Below are 22,592 nucleotides of genomic sequence, written 5' to 3' on the forward strand. Positions count from 1 at the left end.
GAGTGCAGTAACAGGACAATGACAGCAACAGTTATAGCACCAGTTACAAACCACAGCTGAGTTGTCACTTCCAGAAAACTGGATTTACAAACACTTGAGTGTTAGAAGGTATGAACTGAAGAAATTGCTTGGAAAGCCTATCAGCAAAAAAAAGATATGTAATATACATGGTTTTCAAAACTATTGTAAATTAAAATGATCCTGTAATAGTCTTACTTCATAGACTGGATGCAAGTCATGTTCAACCAATCAGGCAAATTGTGAGACTCAGATAATTTATTGTGTCCCAGGAGCCTCTTTCATCAAGGGAATAAATCAGCAGTTTCACATTGTAACTTCATCTCCACAAACCGGCTGTGTTGTGGTGTGGGATCCTAGAGCACCTTATGCTCTGGCAATCTGCTGTAAAGGCTCAAGTTGGTCATTAATGCCAGGTGATGACACAAAGCAGGATTAGGATGTCTTTGTTATTCCATCTCGATCACTGGGGGCCTTGCAAAGTAGGCAAACTTTTCTGTATACCTCTGTCCTTCCTTCCCTGCTCCTAAGGTGAGCTGAGTTTGTGGCAAGTGGAAATGAGGATCTGACTGACTTACCAAACACAGTTGTAAAGAGAAAAAAAATTAGCAGTAAAAGGCTCAGTGTAAATCCTGCATCTTGGATTTACAGACTTGGAAGTGTCTGCAGAACCAGTATAATGCCAAGTGAATGAAGGAAATCTTGAAACTTTTATTCAAGTTCTGTGGTTTTGTGAATTGTGTTTTGTTACAGCCCTGTATACCAGGTGCCTAAGTTAGAAGGCAGAAATGAGCTTTAGTAGTTATTTGACACTCAGTTGCTTCAATTGAGAATTGACAAAGCTGTTGGATCTAGATAGATTTAAGTCAAGTCACAAACCACCTTTGTATGTGTTAGTTAAAAGAAGGGTATTGTAAGCAAGCTTGATTTTTCTCTTTTGTTTTTTTTTTTTTTTAATAAATTTCAAAGAGGCAGTGTTTTTTGTTTTTTTGGGTTTTTTTTAATTTTTTTTTTATTTTGGTCAAACAGTTGTGAATAATTGTCTTAAAACCCTCCATAATTAGTGATTCACATTTGTCTTTCTTTGAGCCTGTGATAATGTTGTTGTCCCTGAAAGCACTGGGAGCTGGCTCGCTGTTTGGCTGCCTACCCAGACAGGATGCAGTGGCCAGAGTGTTGTGCTCACTTTCCATGCTGCTTGTCTGTCCTTTCTGGCACATCACCAAAATGCTAATTATCACCTCAAAAGACCTGACAAGGCGAGAGTGCTGCTTCCCAGCTCCCCATTTGTCTGACTTTTCTGTTAGCAGACATCCCTCAAGCTATTAGTTCTCATGGAAAAAAATGAGGAGCTGGCAGTGGAGTATTTAAGTGACTTGCTTGTGCCAGAATTTCTTGAGAGCTCAAGCTGTGCCACCTATTATTAACAAGGGACACAATTTGCATCCTTTCACAATCAGGCTTATAAAAGTAAATATTGGAACCCCACAAGATCAACAGCTTGTTGAAAGATAATTGTCAGATCAAAGGCAAGCAAGAAAGTTCTCTGCTCATTCCCAATGAGCTAATTTGCTGTTCCTAGAATCTGGCAGGAGTCATCCTCTGTCGCACTGGCAAGTCAGTGTAGCTCACAGAGGCAGGACTAAGTACATTTTTGCCTCTAGTCATGCCTGGGAACACTGGGTATTTTCTGGAAAGTAACAGGCATGGAATAGAAGTCAGCAGTGTTCTGTAAGGGAAATACTCTGTGAAAGACAAATATTTTTCCAGGGATTACTGCAGCCTTCCAGCAGTTTTCCCTCCCCTGTGATAAACTCTGCCTAGATAACTACTGTGAGGTTTTAAAATGCTGTGCTGCACATAGATGCTGTCTCCCACTCTGGATCTCTGTAGAGGGAAGGATTCATGTTTTATACCAAGGAAATGAGATTTAATTTCCTAATGTTTTTTCAATTGAATTGAGTGCTCTTTATTTCACCTCAAACTGCATATGTTTTTGCTGTAACACTACATGGAGAAGGACAATGAATGACTATGGAATTATTTATTGCTTGACCATGAGACAATTTACCTCTTCTTGATTTTCTGTAAATAAAAATAATAATTAATTCTCTTACTGCTCATTCTAAATGAGTTAGAGCATAGGATTTCTTATGTCTGCTGAGGCTGCTCCTAAGTTTAGGGGAAGGCATAGCACCAAAACAACTCAGTTTTGTTTTTCTGATGGAGAGGAGCATTTAATGTATTTTGAAGATCTCTGAACAGGGAGCTGGCTGAGTTTCTCCTTGTCTTATCCGTGGTGGTAGTTGACGCATGTTAAAAAGTTGATAACTGAATAGAGGTTACGCAGCACTTAATAAAAGTATTTAATATTTATGAAATATTTATATTTAATTCTACGACACAATTGAAATTTAATGTGCAGAATAACAAAAAACTGTGCAGACAGTTTGAGCAGCTGCACCTGCAGAGACTGAACAAAGGGGAGGAATAAGTTACCTGTTCAGGACTTGCTCTGCTGCAAAAGAGAGACACTCTGGTGGTAAGAAGTACTCAAGCCCTTTATTTACTCCAGTTCTCTACACTGTGTGTAGAACACCACAAAGAGTCTAACATGAGTACATAAAAGGTGTTGGCCCTTCAGAGTGTCAAAGTTTATGCATCTCTGGGGTGTTGCTATGGGTCCAGTGCATTCTGGAGCTAAAAATGAGATGAGATAGTAGAGGCCAGTGTTTTCTCTCCCTCCCTATTGTGGACAGTCAGAAATCCTCTGGTGGCACTGAACACTGGTGAAAGCTGATGGGGTGGTTTGGAGTGCTCTGACAGATGTGTGACTGTGAGGAGCTGTGCTCCAGGAGTCTGAATTCTGCTCACTTTGTGTTGTTCCTGCTGCAGAATGTCCGAGTTGATCGAGAAGGAGACTGAAGAGTACCGCAAAGGGGACCCAGACCCGTTTGATGACCGACACCCAGGTGAGGCGTCCTGAGCGGTTGTGGCAGCACCAGCTGTGTCCCAGTGCTTACCTGGTAGCTCATATTCAAAAGTAAACAGCTTTTAGCCTGAAAGTGCCAACTGCTGGTCGAGGTCTGACACTGCTTTTGCGCTGGGAAGTTGTGCTCTGTAGCGCTGAATCTAGAGCATCCGCAGTCAGTTTGAAGGTAGCAGTTCAATGTTAATGTTGGCATCTTGAGGTAGGAAGGTGAGTGTTTTCTGTGTTCCTGTTTGTCCCACAGGTCGGGCAGACCCGGAGTGCATGCTTGGTCACTTACTGAGGATACTCTTCAAGAATGATGATTTCATGAATGCGGTAGGTGTGCTCTGAAAACTTTCTCTGTCAATTCTTCACACCACCTTATAGCTTTTATTTCCTCTGTGCCAGTTGACCTTGTTATTTGTTTAATATTTATTTTAGTGGTGTCAGAATTCTCTTTTCCATAATACTAGTTTTTAAGTTGGGTTTAAGAGCAACTCTTTTGCCATTGTTAGAGTGACTCAGGTAAAGGGGAGTTCATGAGCTATTGGAATGTGTGTAGCAACAACTGAATGAGTTGTTTTCAAGGTTTATCAGTATCTTTAAAGAAAATGGGGCTTCTCTAATACAAGTCCAAAGCCATAATTTCTTTCTTTAATGGAAATTAGTACCGCTGATTCCAGTGCCTTGTTTCTGAGTGCTTGGAACTACTTGGCTGCCTGCAGGAACAGAAGAGCATATCAGCTCTAGAAGACTCAGGCAGAGAATCAGGAGGAGGCAAGAGTCTGCCTTTCCACTTGCATTGCTAAACTGTAACATGACTTAATAGCTAGAATTTTGTTACCTTTGCATGCCTGCAAGCACCTATATCAGTATACATTGCTGGAAGGATTCTGACAGATTGCTTGCATGTCTCTCTCTGTCTTAAACTGCAAGTGATAAGGAAATATATGTGCAGTTAAAAATGTGCAATTTCTTATGTTAACAAAAAAAATTCTTTTAGTGTTTCTACTGTTACAGTTTTCCAAGGCTTTTGTCTTTACAGATCAGTTCAAGATAGATATTTAGTCAGTGAACAGCAGATCAGAGGCTCTCTGCTTCTCTGAGAAGTAGTTTTAAGTTCTAAGGCACTGAGGGAGCAGGCTAAAGGCTGCTCATGTTGATATCTAGGGCTTAGACTGGCATTCCTTGCTTTATGATTTTCCTGCCACGGGAGCTGTAAGGCTTTCACTGCTCTGGGTTTGGTCAGAGTTGAATTTTAAACCAGTGCTGTTCCTGATCTTCTCCAGCTAGTGAATGCTTATGTGATGACAAGCAGAGAACCTCCACTAAACACTGCTGCCTGCAGACTTCTGCTGGACATCATGCCAGGACTGGAAACAGCTGTTGTCTTCCAGGAAAAGGTATCACCTGCACTAAAGCTTGGGTTTTAAGCTTTCTTTATTTTGTACTCCAACAAGACTTCCCAAAGGAGAAGCCAGTAAAAAGCCATATTGAAATCCTGTGTCTGAGAGCCAGTCTGTTCAGTCTCACTAGTGGTTTGGGGCTTTTTGCTCTTGGCTTGTTCAATTAATCAAATCTTGGGTTTTTCATAGCTTTTTAAAGTGGGATGTGACTGATTGAAACAGAGGAGATGGAATTTAATGTAATGTTTTGGGAATTGTTACTTTATAGGCCTGTGAATGGAGCAGACTGTACAGAACATGGAGGACTTGCTCAGTAATCCCCAGCTCTGGCAGAGCAATAGCTTTCCTAGAGCTAAGTGATAAGCAAGTCATACTTTAACTAAGCAGTCTAAAATCCACAAGCTTTGTGGGCATTATCTGGAGCTGTGATAGACAGCTGAATCAGACTTCACATGTTGACAAATGAGTTGTTCTGAAGGAATGCACACAGAGTGGAAAGTGAGGAGAAAGTGAATTTCACTCAAGCCACAGTTTCCTCATCTGTTAGAATTAGTATTTTTCTGAAGTTTGGAAATGAGGCAGTGCTGTATGTAGAAGTTCTAAATTAATTTCTCTACTATTAGAAATATGCAGATGAATTCTAAAGCATGATAAAAGAAAATAATGTGCTCCCTTTGTGGAAGATTTAATTTGGTTTGAGCTCTTTGTGATCTGTCCAAAAGCTGAGGCTGGGAAGCCTTGATCAAAAAACAATTTAAAACCAAAACAGTAATTCCCCATTTGAGGAGAATATAGCTATCTCTTTCCAGAGACAAAAGCTCTCTGTAAACTGAAATGAAATGAAGTTTTGCACTGAGGGACTTTTTTCCTTTTGACTTGAGAATATCTGGAGCTCTGTTCTGGCAGTACATAGGAGGCTTTGGGAAGAGGCTGTTGTTCTTGTCACAAAGAGGCCCTCTAGCGACCAAGGGATTTCACAGCTCATCAGACTTTTTTTTGATTACATAAGAGCATTGAAATAATAATGCAATTGTCTTTAAGTATATAACAGGCAATAAAAATCTGTAAGCTGAGAGTTCCTGTTTAAATGTGTCTCTTCGTTATTACTTTTCACTGATCTTCTATTGTATTGTACCTGTAATTCAAATTGTGTGCAAGATTTCTGTCATAATTGTTGTTGATGTTTCTGAATCCAGTGGCAATTTAGAGGAAACAAATTGATCTTTCATTCTAAACCATTGTCTTTCAAATTGTCTGTTTTAAATTTAGCCAAATTTCATTTTAATATATGTTCAACAAAGCTTATTTGAAATTTGCTAAATTGCTGGAGATTTTTATTAGTGAAACTTAGGGCTTGTTTGTTTGCACTAATTCATACCTGCAGTGTTTTGCTGCCTCCTAGGAAGTACCTTGACTGGCCACTTTTTGCAGGTGTGCAAATCCAGATGTCTGACGCCTGGGCATAGTTTAATGCAGCTTAAAGATTTAGGTGTTGTGGGGTTTTTTTGTTTTTTTTTGTTTTTTTGTTTTTTTGTTTTTTTTTTTTTTTTTTTTTTTGTTGTTGCAGCAGTTATTTTCATTCATTACATGCTTGGTAGGAAATCCAGCCTGATCATTACTGTAATAAGAGAGAATTCTTCCCAACAGAGGCTTTCACTGGTACTGAGAAGCTAAAGATGAAACGTGACTGTTAGAACGGGTTTCTTGTTTTCTCCCTTCTAGGAAGGCATAGTTGAAAATCTCTTTAAATGGGCACGAGAGGCTGATCAGCCACTAAGGACGTATGCAACAGGACTGTTGGGAGGAGCTATGGAAAACCAGGACATTGCTGCAAATTACAGGGATGAGAACTCCCAGTTGGTAATGATCTCTCAATCACTTTCTCTTTGTGAAGTACAGTTACCTCTTTATAATTTTTATTTATGGGCAGCGCACATTCACGGGTTAATATATGAGTCTTACAGTGGTTGTAGTACTATCTGTAAGGGTCATGGCTTCCATCCTTTCCTGCCTGAGTTGGAGCATGCAGCCTGATAGTCTGTTAACAGCAGTTGTATTCCAAATGCCAATGGAAACCTAAGTCAAATACTTTACTTTTTAATGAGACTCATATTCATACTTTCCTTAAAAAACAACTTTCAGAAGCTCTACATCTGTAACTATTGCACATTGTGATTTGGCTGCCAGACAGAGGTTTTAAAATGAAAGGTGAGTCAACTTGGAGACAGCTATGACTTCTCTTCTAAACATTAAAAGTAAAAGCATGACCTTTGGTTTTGTGGAACTGCGATTTACCAAAGCTGCTGCTTCCAAAGGGAATGTTGCCTTTATTTCAGGCTGGGCAGAGATGGTGGAAGGATGCTGCAAACTGGTATGGGGTTCTGTTAGCACCACTATAGCTCATCTGCTCCTAATGGCTTTCCAGCCACTTCCTTCTCACATGGGAGACATAGTGCTGATATTTTAGAATGAGAGTTGCTGTAGCAAAATGGATTTGAGTTCTCTCAGTCACTTTGAAGTTATTTGTCTGGGCAAATGTACACCACAGCATACTCAGGACTGGATGCATGGAAGGGTTATATGATGATAACAAAAAATATGGCTGAGGTGAGTTGCATGATCAAAGCAAGGAGTGGATTCTCATGAGTGCTGCTTTTCTGAAACAGGTGGCTCTGGTGCTCCGTCGGCTACGAGAGTTGCAGGTCACTGAAATAACGACAAAACAGGAAAACAAGCGCCCCAGTCCTCGGAAAGTGCCATCAGATCCTCTGCTGCCCCTTGATGAAGAGGCTGTGGACATGGATTATGGAGAAATGACAGTAGATGGAGAGCAAGAAGAAGTTTCTGGTGATATGGAGATCTCCTTTCATCTCGATTCAAGTCACAAGACGAGTAGCAGAGTAAACTCTGCTACAAAGCTAGATGATGGGGGACTGAGAAGAAGCAAATCAGGGAAACAGCACGAAAGAGACGGCTTCCGGAAGGCCAAGCAGAAGCTGGGCTTCTCCACCTCGGAACCAGAGCGGATGTTTGTGGAACTGTCCAACAGCAGCTGGTCAGAAATGTCCCCGTGGGTGATTGGCACTAATTACACACTTTACCCCTTGACTCCTGCCATAGAGCAGAGGCTGATTCTTCAGTACCTGACTCCCTTGGGGGAGTACCAAGAGGTGAGCATATGAAGGTGGGAGGAAGCACTCTGTGCTCTAATTCTCTGTACAAAGCTGAGTGGAATTGTGGGGGGAAATTGGCAGAACTTCTATATCACGCTCTGATATTTCCTGTCGTGATTAAGACTGGTAACTTTCCCTGAGTTGTTGATGACTTCTAAACTGATGAAGCCATTAGTTTGAATATTACTTGGTAGGTAATACTCAAACCTGAACCTAGCAGATGTGTGGTCTGGTAGTTGGAGCATGACCCTGGGAATTTTGTCCCATGTTCCTGCTAAATTGGGTGCTTGAAAGCTTTGTTTGAAATGCAGACGTTTCCTGTTTCCTATGGTGGCTATAATAGAGTCCTGCAAGTAAAAGTCTGAGGAAATAATCAACTTGAAATTCTAAATGAAGTGGTTTGTGTAACTTCTGTAGTAGTTCTGAGGAGAAGTGGCAGGGCCCATGTTATGCAGATGCTTTTGATAACTGGTAGTATTTAAATGGACAAAATAATGTGGCTGTATCAGATTTACCAAAGAGTGTTTTTTTGTTGTGTGTGGGCATGTGTGCCTTGTTTCTGTGACAGCCAGTGAAACCATTACCCCCTAACACCCTGCATGCAGACTGGATTGCTTCATATGCCAGCAATAACAGGCTATAAAAATAGGAATTACTAGCATAAAGGTGTTACCAAGAATGATGCAAAGGGTTTTGGTCTGTTGCCCTGCTCTCCTGTTTTTTCTGTTCAGTTGTTGGGTAGTTGTCTTTGCACAGATGGAAGGTGGAGCCTCTCTCCAGGGTGGTATCTGTGTGGACTTCCATAGCCGCACTTGGAGGAGAGTCTTAAGATTTCCGTGTGGCAGCTGCCATGCACCTTGCTGCAGTCAGCAGATGTATTACAAGAGGTCTGTTAACCTTTATTGCTTCCTATGGATGGAGCTGGTTACCTCTGACCTCTCATAACAGGTATCTGCTAATAGGGGAAAACTGGGGGTTTGAGAGAGTATAAACCAAAAGAGACCTTGTAATTCCCATGAAACATTCAGCTAGTGTCCCATTTTTGTTTTCTCAGCTGCTACCCATCTTTATGCAACTGGGATCAAGGGAGCTGATGATGTACTACATTGATTTGAAGCGAACCAATGATGTGCTGCTCACTTTTGAAGCCCTTAAGGTAAGTTACTTTCGAAACACATAAAATATACCATAAACATTGTAAAACTGTCTAATATATGCTTGCTATGTGTCAAAAGCAAGTGGTCATCTTTAGGTTGATGTCTTGCAGCATTCCCTGGGATTGGCAGTGGCTTTCACTCAAGCTGAATGCATTGCAGTTTTGATTTTTGAAGTGTCAAGCACTTAAAATGAAAAAACATGAAAGGAAGGAGGGAATAAAAATATCTTAGTTGTGCAAAAAGGGCCATTAAGTTCACCTTTCATCTACCTATTTGAAGATGATAAAAATTCATTTCTCTGTCAAATGATTGTGTTCCTGCTGCCTGCCCTTAGATGGCATTCTTGGTCATTCCACTGCCTGCCATCTCAAAGGACACTTGTGAGGGGTAAGGAGCATAAACATCTTACTCCCAGAAGCCCCAACATGACATCTCTGATCTCAGTGGTTTAAATACTAGTTTTGTGTGAGTAGTCTTTAAGGTTACCTCCCCAAGGTAAAAAGCCACACAAAATAACCTTATTCAAGCCAAACCTGCAGTGCAGCAGCACAAGTTAAATTTTTCTGTGCATTCTTTCCCTCTTTCACAATAACTTCTCTGCCTCTGATCCTCCAGAGTCTTCCTCTCTGTATCTTTGTCATTTGCCTGAGAATTTATTTTGAAGGAGCAATGTTCCTACAGTAGCTGTAGGTTACTTCAGTTGGGAGTAGAGTGGGATTTACAGTGGTTCTTACTGTTTCCTCTTCAGGTGTAGGTAATATAGGAAAGCAGTGTGCAGTACACTTAAGTGCAGCTGCAGGCTTCCCTTTAATTGCCTTTACACCTAATTTTACAAAATTCCTTCTGTCAGCAATATGTCATAATCAAAATATGAATGGAAATTTAAATAGTTGGTAGTGATAATAGAAAGAAAATTAATTTGAAGACAATAGAAAGATCTTAAGGTGGCCTGTTGGATAATTTGAGTTGCTCTGCTTTTCTTGTATTTCTTTTGCAAGAAGTGTAAAAAAAAATTGTAGCGCCTCTTTTGGTTTTGTCATTGGGAAAAATACTGCATTCTGGATTAAATATAACGGGAGGAGGAAGTGAGGTGCACAAAGCAGTTACTCTTTCTTCTGTCTGTTTTTCTGTGGGATGGGGATGGAATTGATGTTTCAAGAATTCTAGTCTAATCTGCTTTTATGATTCCTTAGCATTTGGCATCATTGCTGTTGCACAACAAGTTTGCTACAGAGTTTGTTGCTCATGGAGGAGTGCAAAAGTTGCTGGAGATTCCTCGTCCTTCCATGGCAGCAACAGGCGTGTCCATGTGTTTGTATTACTTGTCGTACAATCAAGATGCTATGGAGAGGGTAAGAGTTGTTCTTGTATTGCAACTGCAGTGATTCCCATAATTTCTCAGTGTTTCTACCTGTGTTCAAACAGTGAATAAGCATCTCCTAAGCTTAAAAGCAAATTTATATGGATGATTAATGGATATATGCAGAGGCATTAGGAGGTATATGGATAATAGTGTATTGTTTCAAGGTGTGTTTATGAATAACAGTGTTTTGTTTTAAGGGTGTGGATGTCAGTTCCTAGGGAATTAACTGAAGATCTTGTCAGCCTTGTCTTAATACTTTAATCACCCTTTTCATTCTATTCTTCCCTCTTTCCCTCCAAAAATCCCAACCAAAAACTCCTACATTCTCATTTGCCTTTCTTTTCCTGTCTGTTCCAATGGACTACTACACCTGAGATTGTTTTTATTCATGCTTGGTGCCAGATGTTCTGCCAGATGTTATCCCAAATATGTTCAGATACCAGGTAGAGCAGGTGTCTGTGGTACATTGATACAGTCACTTGTCAAGTAGTCCATGCCAGACCTCAGGTCTGAAACTGGTAGCACTGTGTTCTTTGAGTATATCCAACACCAGCAGAGAAGAGATGGAAAACTCGTCTAACTTGGCACACAGCAGCTGGTGTCAGCACTTCAGTTCCTCTTGTCACTGACCCTGACAGAAGGTTCCCAGTTTCTCTTCAGTAGAAGTAAATAGGCAAATGCAAAAGTGCAGATCTGAGTGTATGGTCTGCACATTTTGGGGACATGGCCTGAGAATAGGAAAAGACCAGCTCAGTTGCCTGTTTCCAGAGAAAAGTCAGGCTTTAGGCTTGGATTTGGCAATCCTTGCAATTCCCCTAGGTTTCAGTGCTGCTAGAGTTTGCTAGTACCTCAACATTGCATGTGGTACTTGGTTTCACTGAGCAGAATTTGTGTTTCTTCAGTGGAAAGTCGTCTCCCTCTAGTGAAGCATTCTTTGGATATGTGGAAGTGGTATGGAGAACGACTCTGGAATTGTACTACACTAAGGCTGCTATATTCATTGTGCTTTACTCTGGGAATAGACTGATTTCTAGTCCTATATTGCCAAATCATACTCTTTATTAGTCTTTATTAGTCAGCAGCTTTTTTTACTGGTCTGGAAATGGGATTTTTTATTTCATGTCTCAGATGTCCGAAGTCAAGCTGAGAATAGCTGATACTTGTCCTCTGCTTCTCAAAGATTCTTCATTCTCCTTGGACCAAATCTCTTAAGCAGTGTTTGAAGTCTTCCTCAAGAATGTTCTTTTGCTTTCTAGGTGTGCATGCACCCCCATAATGTGCTTTCAGATGTAGTGAACTACACCTTGTGGCTGATGGAGTGCTCCCATGCCTCGGGCTGCTGCCATGCCACCATGTTCTTCTCCATTTGCTTCTCCTTCCGTGCTGTCCTGGAGCTCTTTGATAGGCACGATGGGCTGCGGCGTCTGGTTAACCTGGTAAGGGCTGTGGCTTTAAGTAGGGTAAGTAGGGAGCAGGGGTTTAGTGGCAGGTTTTTCACCCTGTAAATGCAGGTGTAGAGTTCTGTTCTTTTTGGTTTTGGTTTTTTGTTGGTTTGTTTTTTTGTTGTTGTTGTTGTTTTTGTTTTTGTTTGGGGTTTTTCCTCCTCAGTTTCCAAGAGATGGAGAGGTGGATTGAGCTTTCTAAGCAACACTTACATGCATCCTTTTATCTTTACTATTTTTATTATTATGATTATTGTCTAGAGACTTTATACCCTTTGGGAGCTTTTTTGTTGCAACTCCTGGGTTAAGCAATACTCATTCAAATAGTGGTGGCATAGTGATAGTCCAGATGTTTCTTGCCACTCCACATAGATGTGCACCCTGTTGGATGTGGATAAATGCAGCCTTGTTCCAGGAGAGGAATGGCTGTGTGTGTGCTGCAGGAACTGTGGTACTTTCTGGGTACTGTTTGTGTAGAAAAGCAGCAATGCCTGCAGGGTGTGCACTCCTGCAGCTTGGGCCCTGTCTAACTCAGGGACATTAGTGCTGCAGGGTGCAAACACACCATGTGGTGCCTTATTGTGCCTAAGAGGACTGAGCACAACACTGCCTCCAGACCTACATTGATGTAAGTTCTTTTGCCTGGAAAAAAGGAGGCTCAGGGGTGACCTTGTCACTCTCTACAGCTACCTAGTTAGGTGGGGGTTGGTCTCATCTCCCAGGCAGTGAGTGACAGAATGAGAGGACACAGTCTTAAGCTGTGCCAGGGGACATTGAGGTTAGATGTCAGAAAAAAATTAATTGAAAGAGTGTTGGGGTACTGGAATTGTCTGCCCAGGGAGGGATGGAGTCACTGTCCCTGGACATCTTTAAAGAAAGACTGGACGTGGCACTCAGTGCCATGGTTTAGTTGATGAGGAGGTGTTAGGTCATAGGTTGGAGTTGATGATCTCAAAGGTCTTTTCCAACCTAGTTCGTTCTGTGATTCTGTGATTTCTGTCTTCATGGATAGTGGAGGAGAGGGCATAGTTCAATTTTGGCTGGTTACCCACACAGAGACCCTTTCCTGTTCAGACAGCCTTTGTCAGCTCTCAGTGTGCTTCTATGTCCTGTACAGCAAAGGCAGTGTTAGGGTTTGGTACGAGAGCAGCTGAGAGTTGTAGATGCTTTTTTTTCCTGAAGACTGAGCTGATGAACCATTTTTTCCAATACCCAACTTCTTTCTGAAGATAAGCACTCTGGAGATCTTAAACCTGGAAGACCAAGGAGCCCTCCTGAGTGATGATGAGATCTTTGCCAGTCGCCAGACGGGGAAGCACACCTGCATGGCGCTGCGCCGCTACTTCGAGGCTCACCTTGCCATCAAACTGGAGCAGGTGAAGCAGTCGCTGCAGCGCACTGAGGGCGGCATCCTGGTCCATCCACAGCCCCCCTACAAGGTGAGGAGCACGTTGCAGGCTTTTCACGAGGTTGTTGCATTTCTCAGTTGAATCCAAGCTGCAGACATGTGTAGATACCCTTTGAAGCCAGCGCAATACCTAGGCAGGCTGCAATTGTTTTATTTGTACCCTTTTCCTGTTGCGTGGAATGGCACTGTTATAGGAAAATACAGAGGAGCCCTTAAGGTTTGTCTGAATTACATTTGATTAAGCTTATGTGCTGTGGTTCCCTTTCCATCTCTCAAAAACTCAAAGGCAAGTTGTTTTTGATACTTGAATTTGATAAAAATATCATATTTGTTTGTATTTGATATTTGTATTTTCTGTGCTGTGAATCTCTGAAAGGACAAAATTTGTATATGTGTAGAGGTACTTAATGCTGAAAAACTCAGAAATAAGTTTAATTTGATAATGATAACCGAAATGTCTTTTGAACACCACTGTTTTTAGAAATGACCCATGAGATCCAGATAGATAATAATCCATAGTCTTGGCCATGATTATTTTTTCCTGACTTCTCCCTGCAAAACTGGTTTTATTGATTTGCTTGGGGTTTGTTTGTTTGTTAGGTTTTTCTAAAACTGGATTTTAGGGCTGTTGGTTTTGAGAAAGTAGTACATTCACCTGTGGTGTCTGATTTAATTTATGATGACTTTCTGGAGGAACTGAAGTAAGAAAATATAAGAGAGTTTTTGCTTTTGCAGAAATCACTTATTTTCAGTAACTAAAAAGTGTATGTAAAATGTTACTTTCTCATGTAATTAAAAATATTGAAAGGCAAACTTCTAGATTTTTTTTATTCAGTATGCTTTGTCATCAAAACTTAGAAACTGTAATTGAATATTTTTAGCAACCTTTTCAGTATTTTAGCATAAATGTATATTGAATGATTGTGTAGTAACTACTAGATTAGTAGCTTAAAAGCAGAGTAGAATTTTAATTTAATATAACTTCTTTTCTTAAATTCACCTTAGCTTTCGGAGACTGTAAAGAAACTTTAAGGATATTATCCTTAAGCTTATTATTGTGTATTATAGTGACAGTTGCTGTATTCTTTTATAACTGGGGAGTAAACCAGAAAGTAAATACTTAATCTGCAAGACACAGAGTAGTCTAATCTTATAGATGCAGTTTTCAGTTAAATCCCAGCAGTGAGGGATTTGATGTGCAAATTTGTAACCCTTGTGATCTAATGGTGTCCCTTGGACCCTGCAGGCCTGCTCCTATACTCATGAGCAGATTGTGGAGATGATGGAGTTCCTGATTGAGTATGGTCCAGCACAGCTTTACTGGGAGCCAGCAGAGGTTTTTCTTAAGCTGTCTTGTGTCCAGCTCATGCTTCAGCTCATTTCCATTGCCTGCAACTGGAAGACATACTATGCAAGGTAGGCTGTTTGCTGTAATGCTCTATTTGAGTGCAGCACTTGTGACTCTTGGGCAGGACATTGCATTTCCAGATTTTCTACCCTGATAGTGTTTAAAACAGGCACATGCTGGATAGTGCTGTTAGGGCCTGTGCTGTGGCCACACAGTGCTTATCAAAGCTAACTCTGGGGAAAGCAGGACTAAAATTTTAAGGTAGAGAGAGGGATGTCAAGAAATTTCTAAGAGCCAAAATCCATCAGGCCTTTGATTAGTGTGACACTGATTTCTCAGAAAAGCTTCATCACAGTTCTGTGCCTCTCTATCTGTCTCAAAATTTGTTTACCTTTTTGTTAAGAGAAAGGCTAGACAATGATCCAAGAAGAGGGTGAAATCAAGACATATCTTAATCCTGGAATGACGTGGGCCAGGACTCCCTCCTTTTTTCTGCTGCCTACTGGAGCTTCTTGCCTAACTTAAATTGAAAGCCTTTGAAATCTGTTTTGCTTCTGCAGTTCCCTGCCTCCCTCCCACTCTCAGGTTGCACTCCCCTGCCTGGGTAGTTTGTGTTCTCCCATTTCTTTCCTTCTGCAGCTGTTTCCTAATTGCTATCTGGGTTAACTCCTACCTTTCCACACTGGTTAAAAATCTCCTCTTTTTTTGCATTTTTCTGCTCTCTCACCTCTTGCTGAGCATCCCTTTTCACCTTCCACACAACTGTATCTATTTTAAGCTGGATCCTAAGTTGGTATCTTTTTGGCTATCAGAGTTGTCTGGTTTACTGCTGAAGTCAGTTTCCTTTGACTTCAGAAAAACTTCCTTCCTAGTTAACTAGTGACAGAGTATTTTGGATAGCAGTGTTTCCCAGCTAAGATGTACAGTTAGATTAAATTTAGCAGCTTAATTTAGAATGGTTTCTTTAGTAAGTCCTAACATTCTTATTTTTATAAATACACAATTACTATGCTTTTAGGAGCCTGTGAGCCATGTGGGATAAATGCTGGCAGACTGCAGGCAGTGGTGTGCATATGATCACTGCCTTCTATGGAGACCAGCCCTTTTCATTCTAAAATCAAAAGGCACCATCAAATGCAGCAGATGTGACTGATTTACTTCCATTTCTTGGAGTAGAGTAAATTGAATACTATTTTATGTTATTGAAACAACTCTGTACATGCAATTCTAAGTTATTCTGTTGCTGTCTTCCAGGAATGACACAGTACGATATGCTTTGGATGTACTGGCCATCCTGACTGTAGTACCTAAAATCCAGTTGCAACTGGCAGAACCTGTGGATGTGTTAGATGAAGCTGGATCTACTGTTTCCACTGTGGGTAAGCAGAATATGGTCCTAATAGCTTACACATTTATCAGTTGTCTCCTGCTACATGAGTTTTGGCTGGCTGTTCCTCACCTACAGTGAGACAAGGGTTAAAGTAATTAATGTACTCAGAGTTACTGTCAAGGATGCAAATAAATGGGAGAATGCCCTGTGGTTAAAATTGTGTCATGATTAGCACTGTGGTTGGATTACAAATTTAGAGGCAGGTCTTTCTCTTGCACTTGTTTTCAAGAGCTCATTAAATACAGGTGGAGGCAAATATACTTTTGTAAGGGGACTATTAGGTTTCCTCAGTTTCTCAGAAATTTTGGTCTCCTGAGGATATGGCATCTGAGAGTAAGGGAGAAGAACAATTATTGCTGTGTGAGTTATGATCTATCTGGTTACCTCTAGGTTCAGCATATAAATGAGTGAGATGTGCCTGGATCAGGTCCAAGGCTTCTGCTTTAACTGGAGCCTCACTTTTCTTTATAAGAAAATTAAAATAAAGGCAGGCAGAATACTAGATATAACAAAAGACAATTCCTTTTGCACAAAACATCTCTAGGCAAACACCAGTTCTGTGAGAGTTTTGATATTCTGAAGCAGATGTGAAACTAATGGGAATTCTGTGGGGGCGAAAAAAGTCACCCTAAAGTTTCTTTTTTGCCTGATTCCTTTTGGAAGTTGTGATACGATTATTTGGTCCTCAATGACTTGGTCCCCTTCCTTCCTCTTAGTGTTTTCTTTGTTGGTGTTTGTACAAGAGAGTTGCTCTGTGTGGTAGGAATCAGAGCATGTCTGTGTGTCTTGCTCTGTCCAGATACTTTAGATTTTTTACTCGTGGCCAGTGCTTGATCACCACATCTAAGAGATTGTGTGACACTACCTACTGATGATAAGGTGGAGGACCAGCAGGTCAGGAAAATATTTTCTAGGGAGGTAGAAGAGTATGTCTAAGACTAGTTAGCAGAACTTAGGGAATTTCTGGAATTAAGGGAAGTACCTATTTTCTTCAAATTTGTTGGAAGGCTCACTTACTCGTTTGATCAACTTGTGTAAGATACATGTTAGAGTAATAAAGAAACTATTTCTTTCCCTCACTAGGTATTAGTATCATCCTTGGGGTTGCTGAGGGTGAGTTTTTCATCCATGATGCTGAGATTCAGAAATCAGCCCTTCAGATCATCATCAATTGCGTGTGTGGCCCAGATAACCGGATCTCCAGCATCGGGAAATTCATCTCGGGGACTCCTCGTCGAAAGCTTCCTCAGGCCCCCAAGAGCAGCGAGCACACGTTAGCCAAGATGTGGAATGTGGTGCAGTCCAACAACGGCATCAAGGTGCTGCTGTCGTTGCTGTCTGTGAAGATGCCGATCACTGACGCGGATCAGATCCGGGCCCTGGCCTGCAAAGCCCTGGTGGGGCTGTCGCGCAGCAGCACCGTCCGGCAGATCATCAGCAAGCTGCCCCTGTTCAGCAGCTGCCAGATCCAGCAGCTGATGAAGGAGCCGGTGCTGCAGGACAAGCGCAGCGAGCATGTGAAGTTCTGCAAGTACGCTGCCGAGCTCATCGAGCGCGTCTCGGGGAAGCCGCTGCTCATCGGCACGGACGTCTCGCTGGCGCGGCTGCAGAAGGCCGACGTGGTGGCCCAGTCGAGGATCACTTTTCCTGAGAAGGAGCTGCTGCTGCTGATTCGGAACCACCTCATCTCTAAGGGCCTCGGGGAAACGGCGTCTGTCCTTACGAAAGAGGCTGACCTGCCCATGACTGCAGCATCTCACTCTTCTGCCTTCACCCCTGTTGCAGCCACTGCCTCTCCGGTGACTCTGCCTCGCACTCCTCGCATAGCTAACGGCATCTCGGCCCGTTTGAGTAGCCACACTGCTGTAGGTTCCACTGCCACCTCTGTCCATGCTCAGGCAAGACCGTCTGCATCCCAAGGTCCACCTGCCCTTCCAGGCCCTTCTTATGCCAGCAACTCTCCTCTGATTGGCAGGATTAGCTTTGTCAGGGAGAGGCCATCTCCTTGCAACGGCAGGAAAATCAGAGTGTTGCGACAAAAATCGGACCATGGCGCCTACAGCCAGAGCCCAGCTATCAAAAAGCAGCTGGACAGACACCTTCCTTCCCCACCCACGCTGGACAGTATAATCACAGAGTACCTTAGGGAGCAGCACGCCCGCTGCAAGAACCCTGTTGCCACCTGTCCCCCTTTCTCTCTCTTTACTCCCCACCAGTGTCCTGAGCCAAAACAGAGGCGCCAGGCGCCCACTAACTTTACCTCACGGCTGACCCGCAGGGCGGCCTTTCCGAAGTACGGAGGGGTGGATGGTGGCTGCTTTGATAGACACCTTATATTTAGCAGGTAAGGAAGAAAACTATGTTGTGATCTCTCTCAGGATGTACCCTGTGCCAAAAAGCCTTACCTGGATTCAGGCTGTGCAGTCCCACGGTGGAGTATCCTTAGAGGCAAAAGAGTTTTCATTCACAGTGACAGTGAGAGATCCTTGAAAGGCATTTTTAGGAGTTGTGCTGTTTGTCTTGTCCTTAGTACACAAAGCATACTTTATTTTCAATAGCAACATTGACTAATGAAGCTGGTAGCTCTTTGTTCTCCTTTGGAGGGTGAGTATGCAGCACCAATTTTACGAGAGTGTAACATACCCTTGAGGATGGTTGGCTGACAGATGCAGGACAGTGAAATCTGTATTTTGTTCTTGCAACTGAATCACCGGCACCACTGGTGGCTTTTCCTGAGGTTAAACTGGAAGGTGATGTAAAGTTTATGAAAACAAAGGTGACATGTACATGAGAGCATCTTCACAGTGAAAGCAGTGTTACTGTGGGAAGTTATGATACCAGGATGTTGTTTAGCTCACGTGACATCTTCTTGTGCTAAGTGTTTCAGAACTGTTAGGATTTTTTTTTGCTAGCTCTCTGTACTTACCCAGGTGTTGGCATTACAGGTTTTCCATCAATCCAGCTTTGAAGATGGAGTCCAAGTGCTTCAGCTTAATGATGTGCTTTAACAGAAGTACCACATAGTGGAAAACAAACCCTGAAAGATTGCAAACACTGCTGTAATACTCAAGCACTAGTCTACAAACTGACACTTGGCTTACTCTAGAAGAAAGTTATAACTTGTACCTGTGTAATCTTTAAGGGCTGGATTTAATATCACACAGCATTTCAGTTTTGCTTCTCTCCTTTGGGTTACCCATGTATTTTTGCCTTCTCTAGGTTCCGTCCAATTTCTGTGTTCAGGGAAGCGAATGAGGATGAGAGTGGCTTTACCTGTTGTGCATTTTCTGCAAGAGAACGATTCTTAATGCTGGGTACTTGCACGGGGCAGCTGAAGCTCTATAACGTGTTCAGTGGACAGGAAGAGGCCAGTTACAACTGCCATAACTCTGCCATCACGCACCTTGAGCCATCCAGGGTAAGGAACCACAGACCTGTGCTGATCTTTAGCAGTTCTCACTGCCTAAGCCCTGGGATGTTTTGGGCCCATCTGGGTATGTACATCTGAAGGGCACCCACTGGCTGGCCTGCAGTGCCTGTTGTTGAAGTACTTATCTTACTTGCATATTGTTGCTCTTATGAGTTCTACATTTAGGGTTTTTTCTTCCCAAGATAATAAAGAAGATAGACAGTGGCTGGGTGCCTTCATAAGAAATATATATATATATGTCTGCAAGTGGAAAAATGCTTAGACTGACTATTACACATTTATTTATGTGTGAGATAAGATATGAGAGTTTATATATCTTTGCTGGAGAAAGAAACCTTTCAGGGGATGATTCTAGGAAGAAAGAAAAGATTTATAAGCAGAATGGACTCCCCTCACAGGTCATCAGAATTCAGCCATGGATTATCCTGATTTTATCTGCTATTAATATCATAGATTGTTCTTATTCTTACCTGTAAAGTTTATCTACTTTGGGCTCTTTGTTATACACAGTATTAGCTACTTGGATTTTATTCCTATAGGAGTAGTATTAAGCACAAAAGTGTCTGCTCTGCAGTTTCTAAATTGATCTTGTAAGTTAAAAGTGTACAGGTAAAATGATAACCTCTGTTTTCCCTGGTGTTCTTTTCCTTTCCTCTACACCAATCTGGAAATTCAGGATGGATCTTTATTGCTGACATCTGCTACATGGAGCCAGCCTCTGTCTGCATTGTGGGGAATGAAGTCTGTCTTTGATATGAAGTAGGTACACTCTGATTCTGCTGTGGGGTGTGCTGCAGTAGAAAGAACCATTTGATATAGGAATAAACCCTGAAACAGAATAGCACAGATCTCAAAATGTCTCCTGTGAAAAATAAAATGTGATCCCTTTCTTATGTTGGTAATTTCCCTATTTTATTTGGTACAGAGCAAATTCTAACTAAGTTCTATCTGAAGTCCTGTGTCCTGTGGGAGATAGATCACTAAAGTCACTGTTACTCCTGAAGGCGAAGAAACATGTTTGTGTTTTTATTCTCATGTTTGTAAATTACCTTGGTGATCTCTCTGTATCCAGTTCAGAATTTGACTAGCACAACGGTGGTTTGCATTGTGAAATTGTCAGACCTGGACTGCAAATTCTTTAAAATCTATTGCAGTATTTACAACTGTTCCTTCCCATAAAAAAGTGGGTGGAAAACTCTTCATTTTAAAAGGTTTGATTGTTGTCTACTTTAGTTGCAAACAACTGTTTTGGTGTAACCTGCATGGGGTCAGTGAGAGGCTTTTCTTCAGAGGAAAGGTTTGACTAAGGTGCACATGTCAATGTTCATAATTCCCTGCTGACTTCTCCAAAGTGTTATATTTGTGGCAGGCTCTGTTAATGGCAGGTCTGAATTTGCTACTGCAGTATGATGTGGTCATTGGTAAAGGAGAGGGTTTTCTACATGTTTTCTCTGTAGTTGAAACCTGTGCTGAAGCTGTTGGGGTTGTTTGGGTCATGTAGAATCTGCAATTCCTTGACTTCTTTACTGACTGTATCTGCAGGCATTCCTTCCCTGATGACCACTATGTGGAGTTCAGCAAGCACTCTCAGGACAGGGTCATTGGCACAAAGGGAGACATTGCACATGTGAGTACCAGGAAAGCTCATGGCTGTGAAGCTCTGGCAGAAATATAATTCTCCATAGGATGGCTGTTAATTGATGTGAGTGCTTTGATGCTCTGTATAACTGATGAGCTTCAGAGGAAAGCTTTGAAAGTGTCAAGTAACTTCTCCCTGTTCCTGAGGGTATAAACTTGACCATCATAAGCAGTGTGTTGCCTCTATTGCAAGTATCCTGGGCAATTTTAGAGTATTCTTTGTTTTATTCATTTGAGAGAGATCATGCAGGATTTTTTCTTTCCTTGCAAGTCGTTTTCTTAGCGTTGCTCTTTAGTAATAATAACAATAATAATAAAGTTCCACTGTAAACAGTAGCTCAGCCAACAGCTGTGGAAATGACCTATTAGAAATGTCCTCCTTTTGCCCCCCATAAATTTGCATCTTACTTTTGGGTAATTTAACTTTACCACTGTATCTTCAGAGAGTATTGTAGTGCTTTGCATGAATTCCTGCAAGGTGGACAGACCAGGCTTCAGAGACCTTCTGCTGCTTTGCAGTGCTAATTTACATTTGTTATGCCCCCCCCCCCCCCCTTAAAAGAGAATTTGCATAAAAATTTTCCATGAAATATAACTTATTCAAATTATTTGTAATTTCACATGTTACTCTGATTTGTTTAAGTAAACTCTCCATTCCTGCCCAGTTTTAACTTGGATTTAGCTAGAAGTTTGTTTGTTGTGTTAATCTGGTAAATGGATTTGTTTTCCAGTTCTAGAGAATATTTTCCTCTGTAAGTTTGAACAAGAGTTAGGCTCTGAGGGATGTTACAGATCAGATTTATCTGAGGATATGATCACAAACCCTTTGTACTAGTTTAAAGGCCTTTTTATATTCCAAAAGTTTCTTGTGCCAAAGCTCAAATTTGCCTTTCTGTGTAAATGCCAGGAATTTTAACTCATTTTCTATAGTTTCTGGCTTTTTTCCCCTCACTGTGTGCTTTGGAGTTTTAATGTTTGTAAATACCATCTGCTCTGAAAGCAGTTCCATTTCTGAAATAGTTTCTGGCTAAGCGGTACCTTGTGATTGCAGCTTCCCAGTCCACTCCTCATAGTGAGGTTATTTTTTTTGGAACCCATCCTGACTGTAGTGAAATGTGTCAGTGAACCTGCAGTAAGCCAAGCACTGGCCAAAACTTGCTGTGAGGCTTGGTTCCAGCTGTGAAAAACTATTAAAGGGCTGGTAGGAAAGGTTATTTATGGAATGCTGTCACTTGAAATGGAGAATGGGGTGATTCTGTGAGCAATCTAGGAAGGGGAACGGGAGGATTTTTAGGCACAGGTATATTACAAATTGTGACTAATCTTTCTTTTTCTTTTTAATCTAAAAGATCTATGATATTCAGACTGGCAACAAGCTATTGACTCTGTTTAACCCAGATCTTGCCAACAACTACAAGAAGAACTGTGCCACCTTTAACCCTACTGATGACCTTGTCCTAAATGATGGTGTCCTCTGGGATGTCAGATCAGCACAAGCCATCCACAAGTTTGACAAATTCAACATGACTATCAGTGGTGTTTTCCATCCCAATGGGCTGGAGGTCATTGTCAACACTGAAATTGTATCCTTTGGGCCACTGTGCTAACTGGTACTGGGACCTCAAGAACTGCTATGGATGAACAAGTAGCTGTTTGCAGAGTTGTATTCATGGTCTTCTGTGCTGCATGTTTTATGTGCTAACATGAGTTTCTGTCTGTGAATCAAGGAAGGGTAGGGACTGTTAGGTAGCTAATTTAAATCTAGGTTCTGCCTCTGATGCAGTCTGGAGAAAATACTTAATACAGAGAGAGAGCAAGAGAGATTTTCTTCTCTGATAACACTCCGTA

At 41.6% G+C, this 22,592-nt stretch overlaps 1 protein-coding gene across 2 annotated transcripts in view; it reads left to right on the forward strand.

Annotated features, from left to right (window-relative positions):
* DCAF1 (DDB1 and CUL4 associated factor 1) overlaps positions 1-22,592 on the forward strand; it is a 47,534-nt gene that overhangs the window by 6,864 nt on the left and 18,078 nt on the right. The window contains exons 3-18 of one of the 2 annotated variants that reach the window (XR_014616477.1): positions 2,914-2,990; positions 3,252-3,325; positions 4,279-4,392; positions 6,118-6,255; positions 7,062-7,565; positions 8,623-8,724; positions 9,919-10,077; positions 11,345-11,524; positions 12,760-12,969; positions 14,185-14,354; positions 15,541-15,665; positions 16,760-18,020; positions 18,896-19,094; positions 19,783-19,865; positions 20,649-20,733; positions 22,143-22,327. Coding sequence is in view for 1 of the 2 variants with exons in the window: in XM_084214218.1 (XP_084070344.1) it covers positions 2,914-2,990; positions 3,252-3,325; positions 4,279-4,392; positions 6,118-6,255; positions 7,062-7,565; positions 8,623-8,724; positions 9,919-10,077; positions 11,345-11,524; positions 12,760-12,969; positions 14,185-14,354; positions 15,541-15,665; positions 16,760-18,020; positions 18,896-19,094; positions 19,783-19,865; positions 20,649-20,733; positions 22,094-22,327 (3,715 nt within the window). In the remaining variant the exon portion in view is untranslated. Of the gene's footprint in view, positions 1-2,913; positions 2,991-3,251; positions 3,326-4,278; positions 4,393-6,117; positions 6,256-7,061; positions 7,566-8,622; positions 8,725-9,918; positions 10,078-11,344; positions 11,525-12,759; positions 12,970-14,184; positions 14,355-15,540; positions 15,666-16,759; positions 18,021-18,895; positions 19,095-19,782; positions 19,866-20,648; positions 20,734-22,093; positions 22,328-22,592 lie in introns of both variants that reach the window. The other variant, XM_084214218.1, reaches the window with a different exon arrangement.

This window comes from Fringilla coelebs (genome assembly GCF_963513975.1).
Source record: "Fringilla coelebs genome assembly, chromosome: 13".
Lineage (NCBI taxonomy): Eukaryota > Metazoa > Chordata > Aves > Passeriformes > Fringillidae > Fringilla > Fringilla coelebs.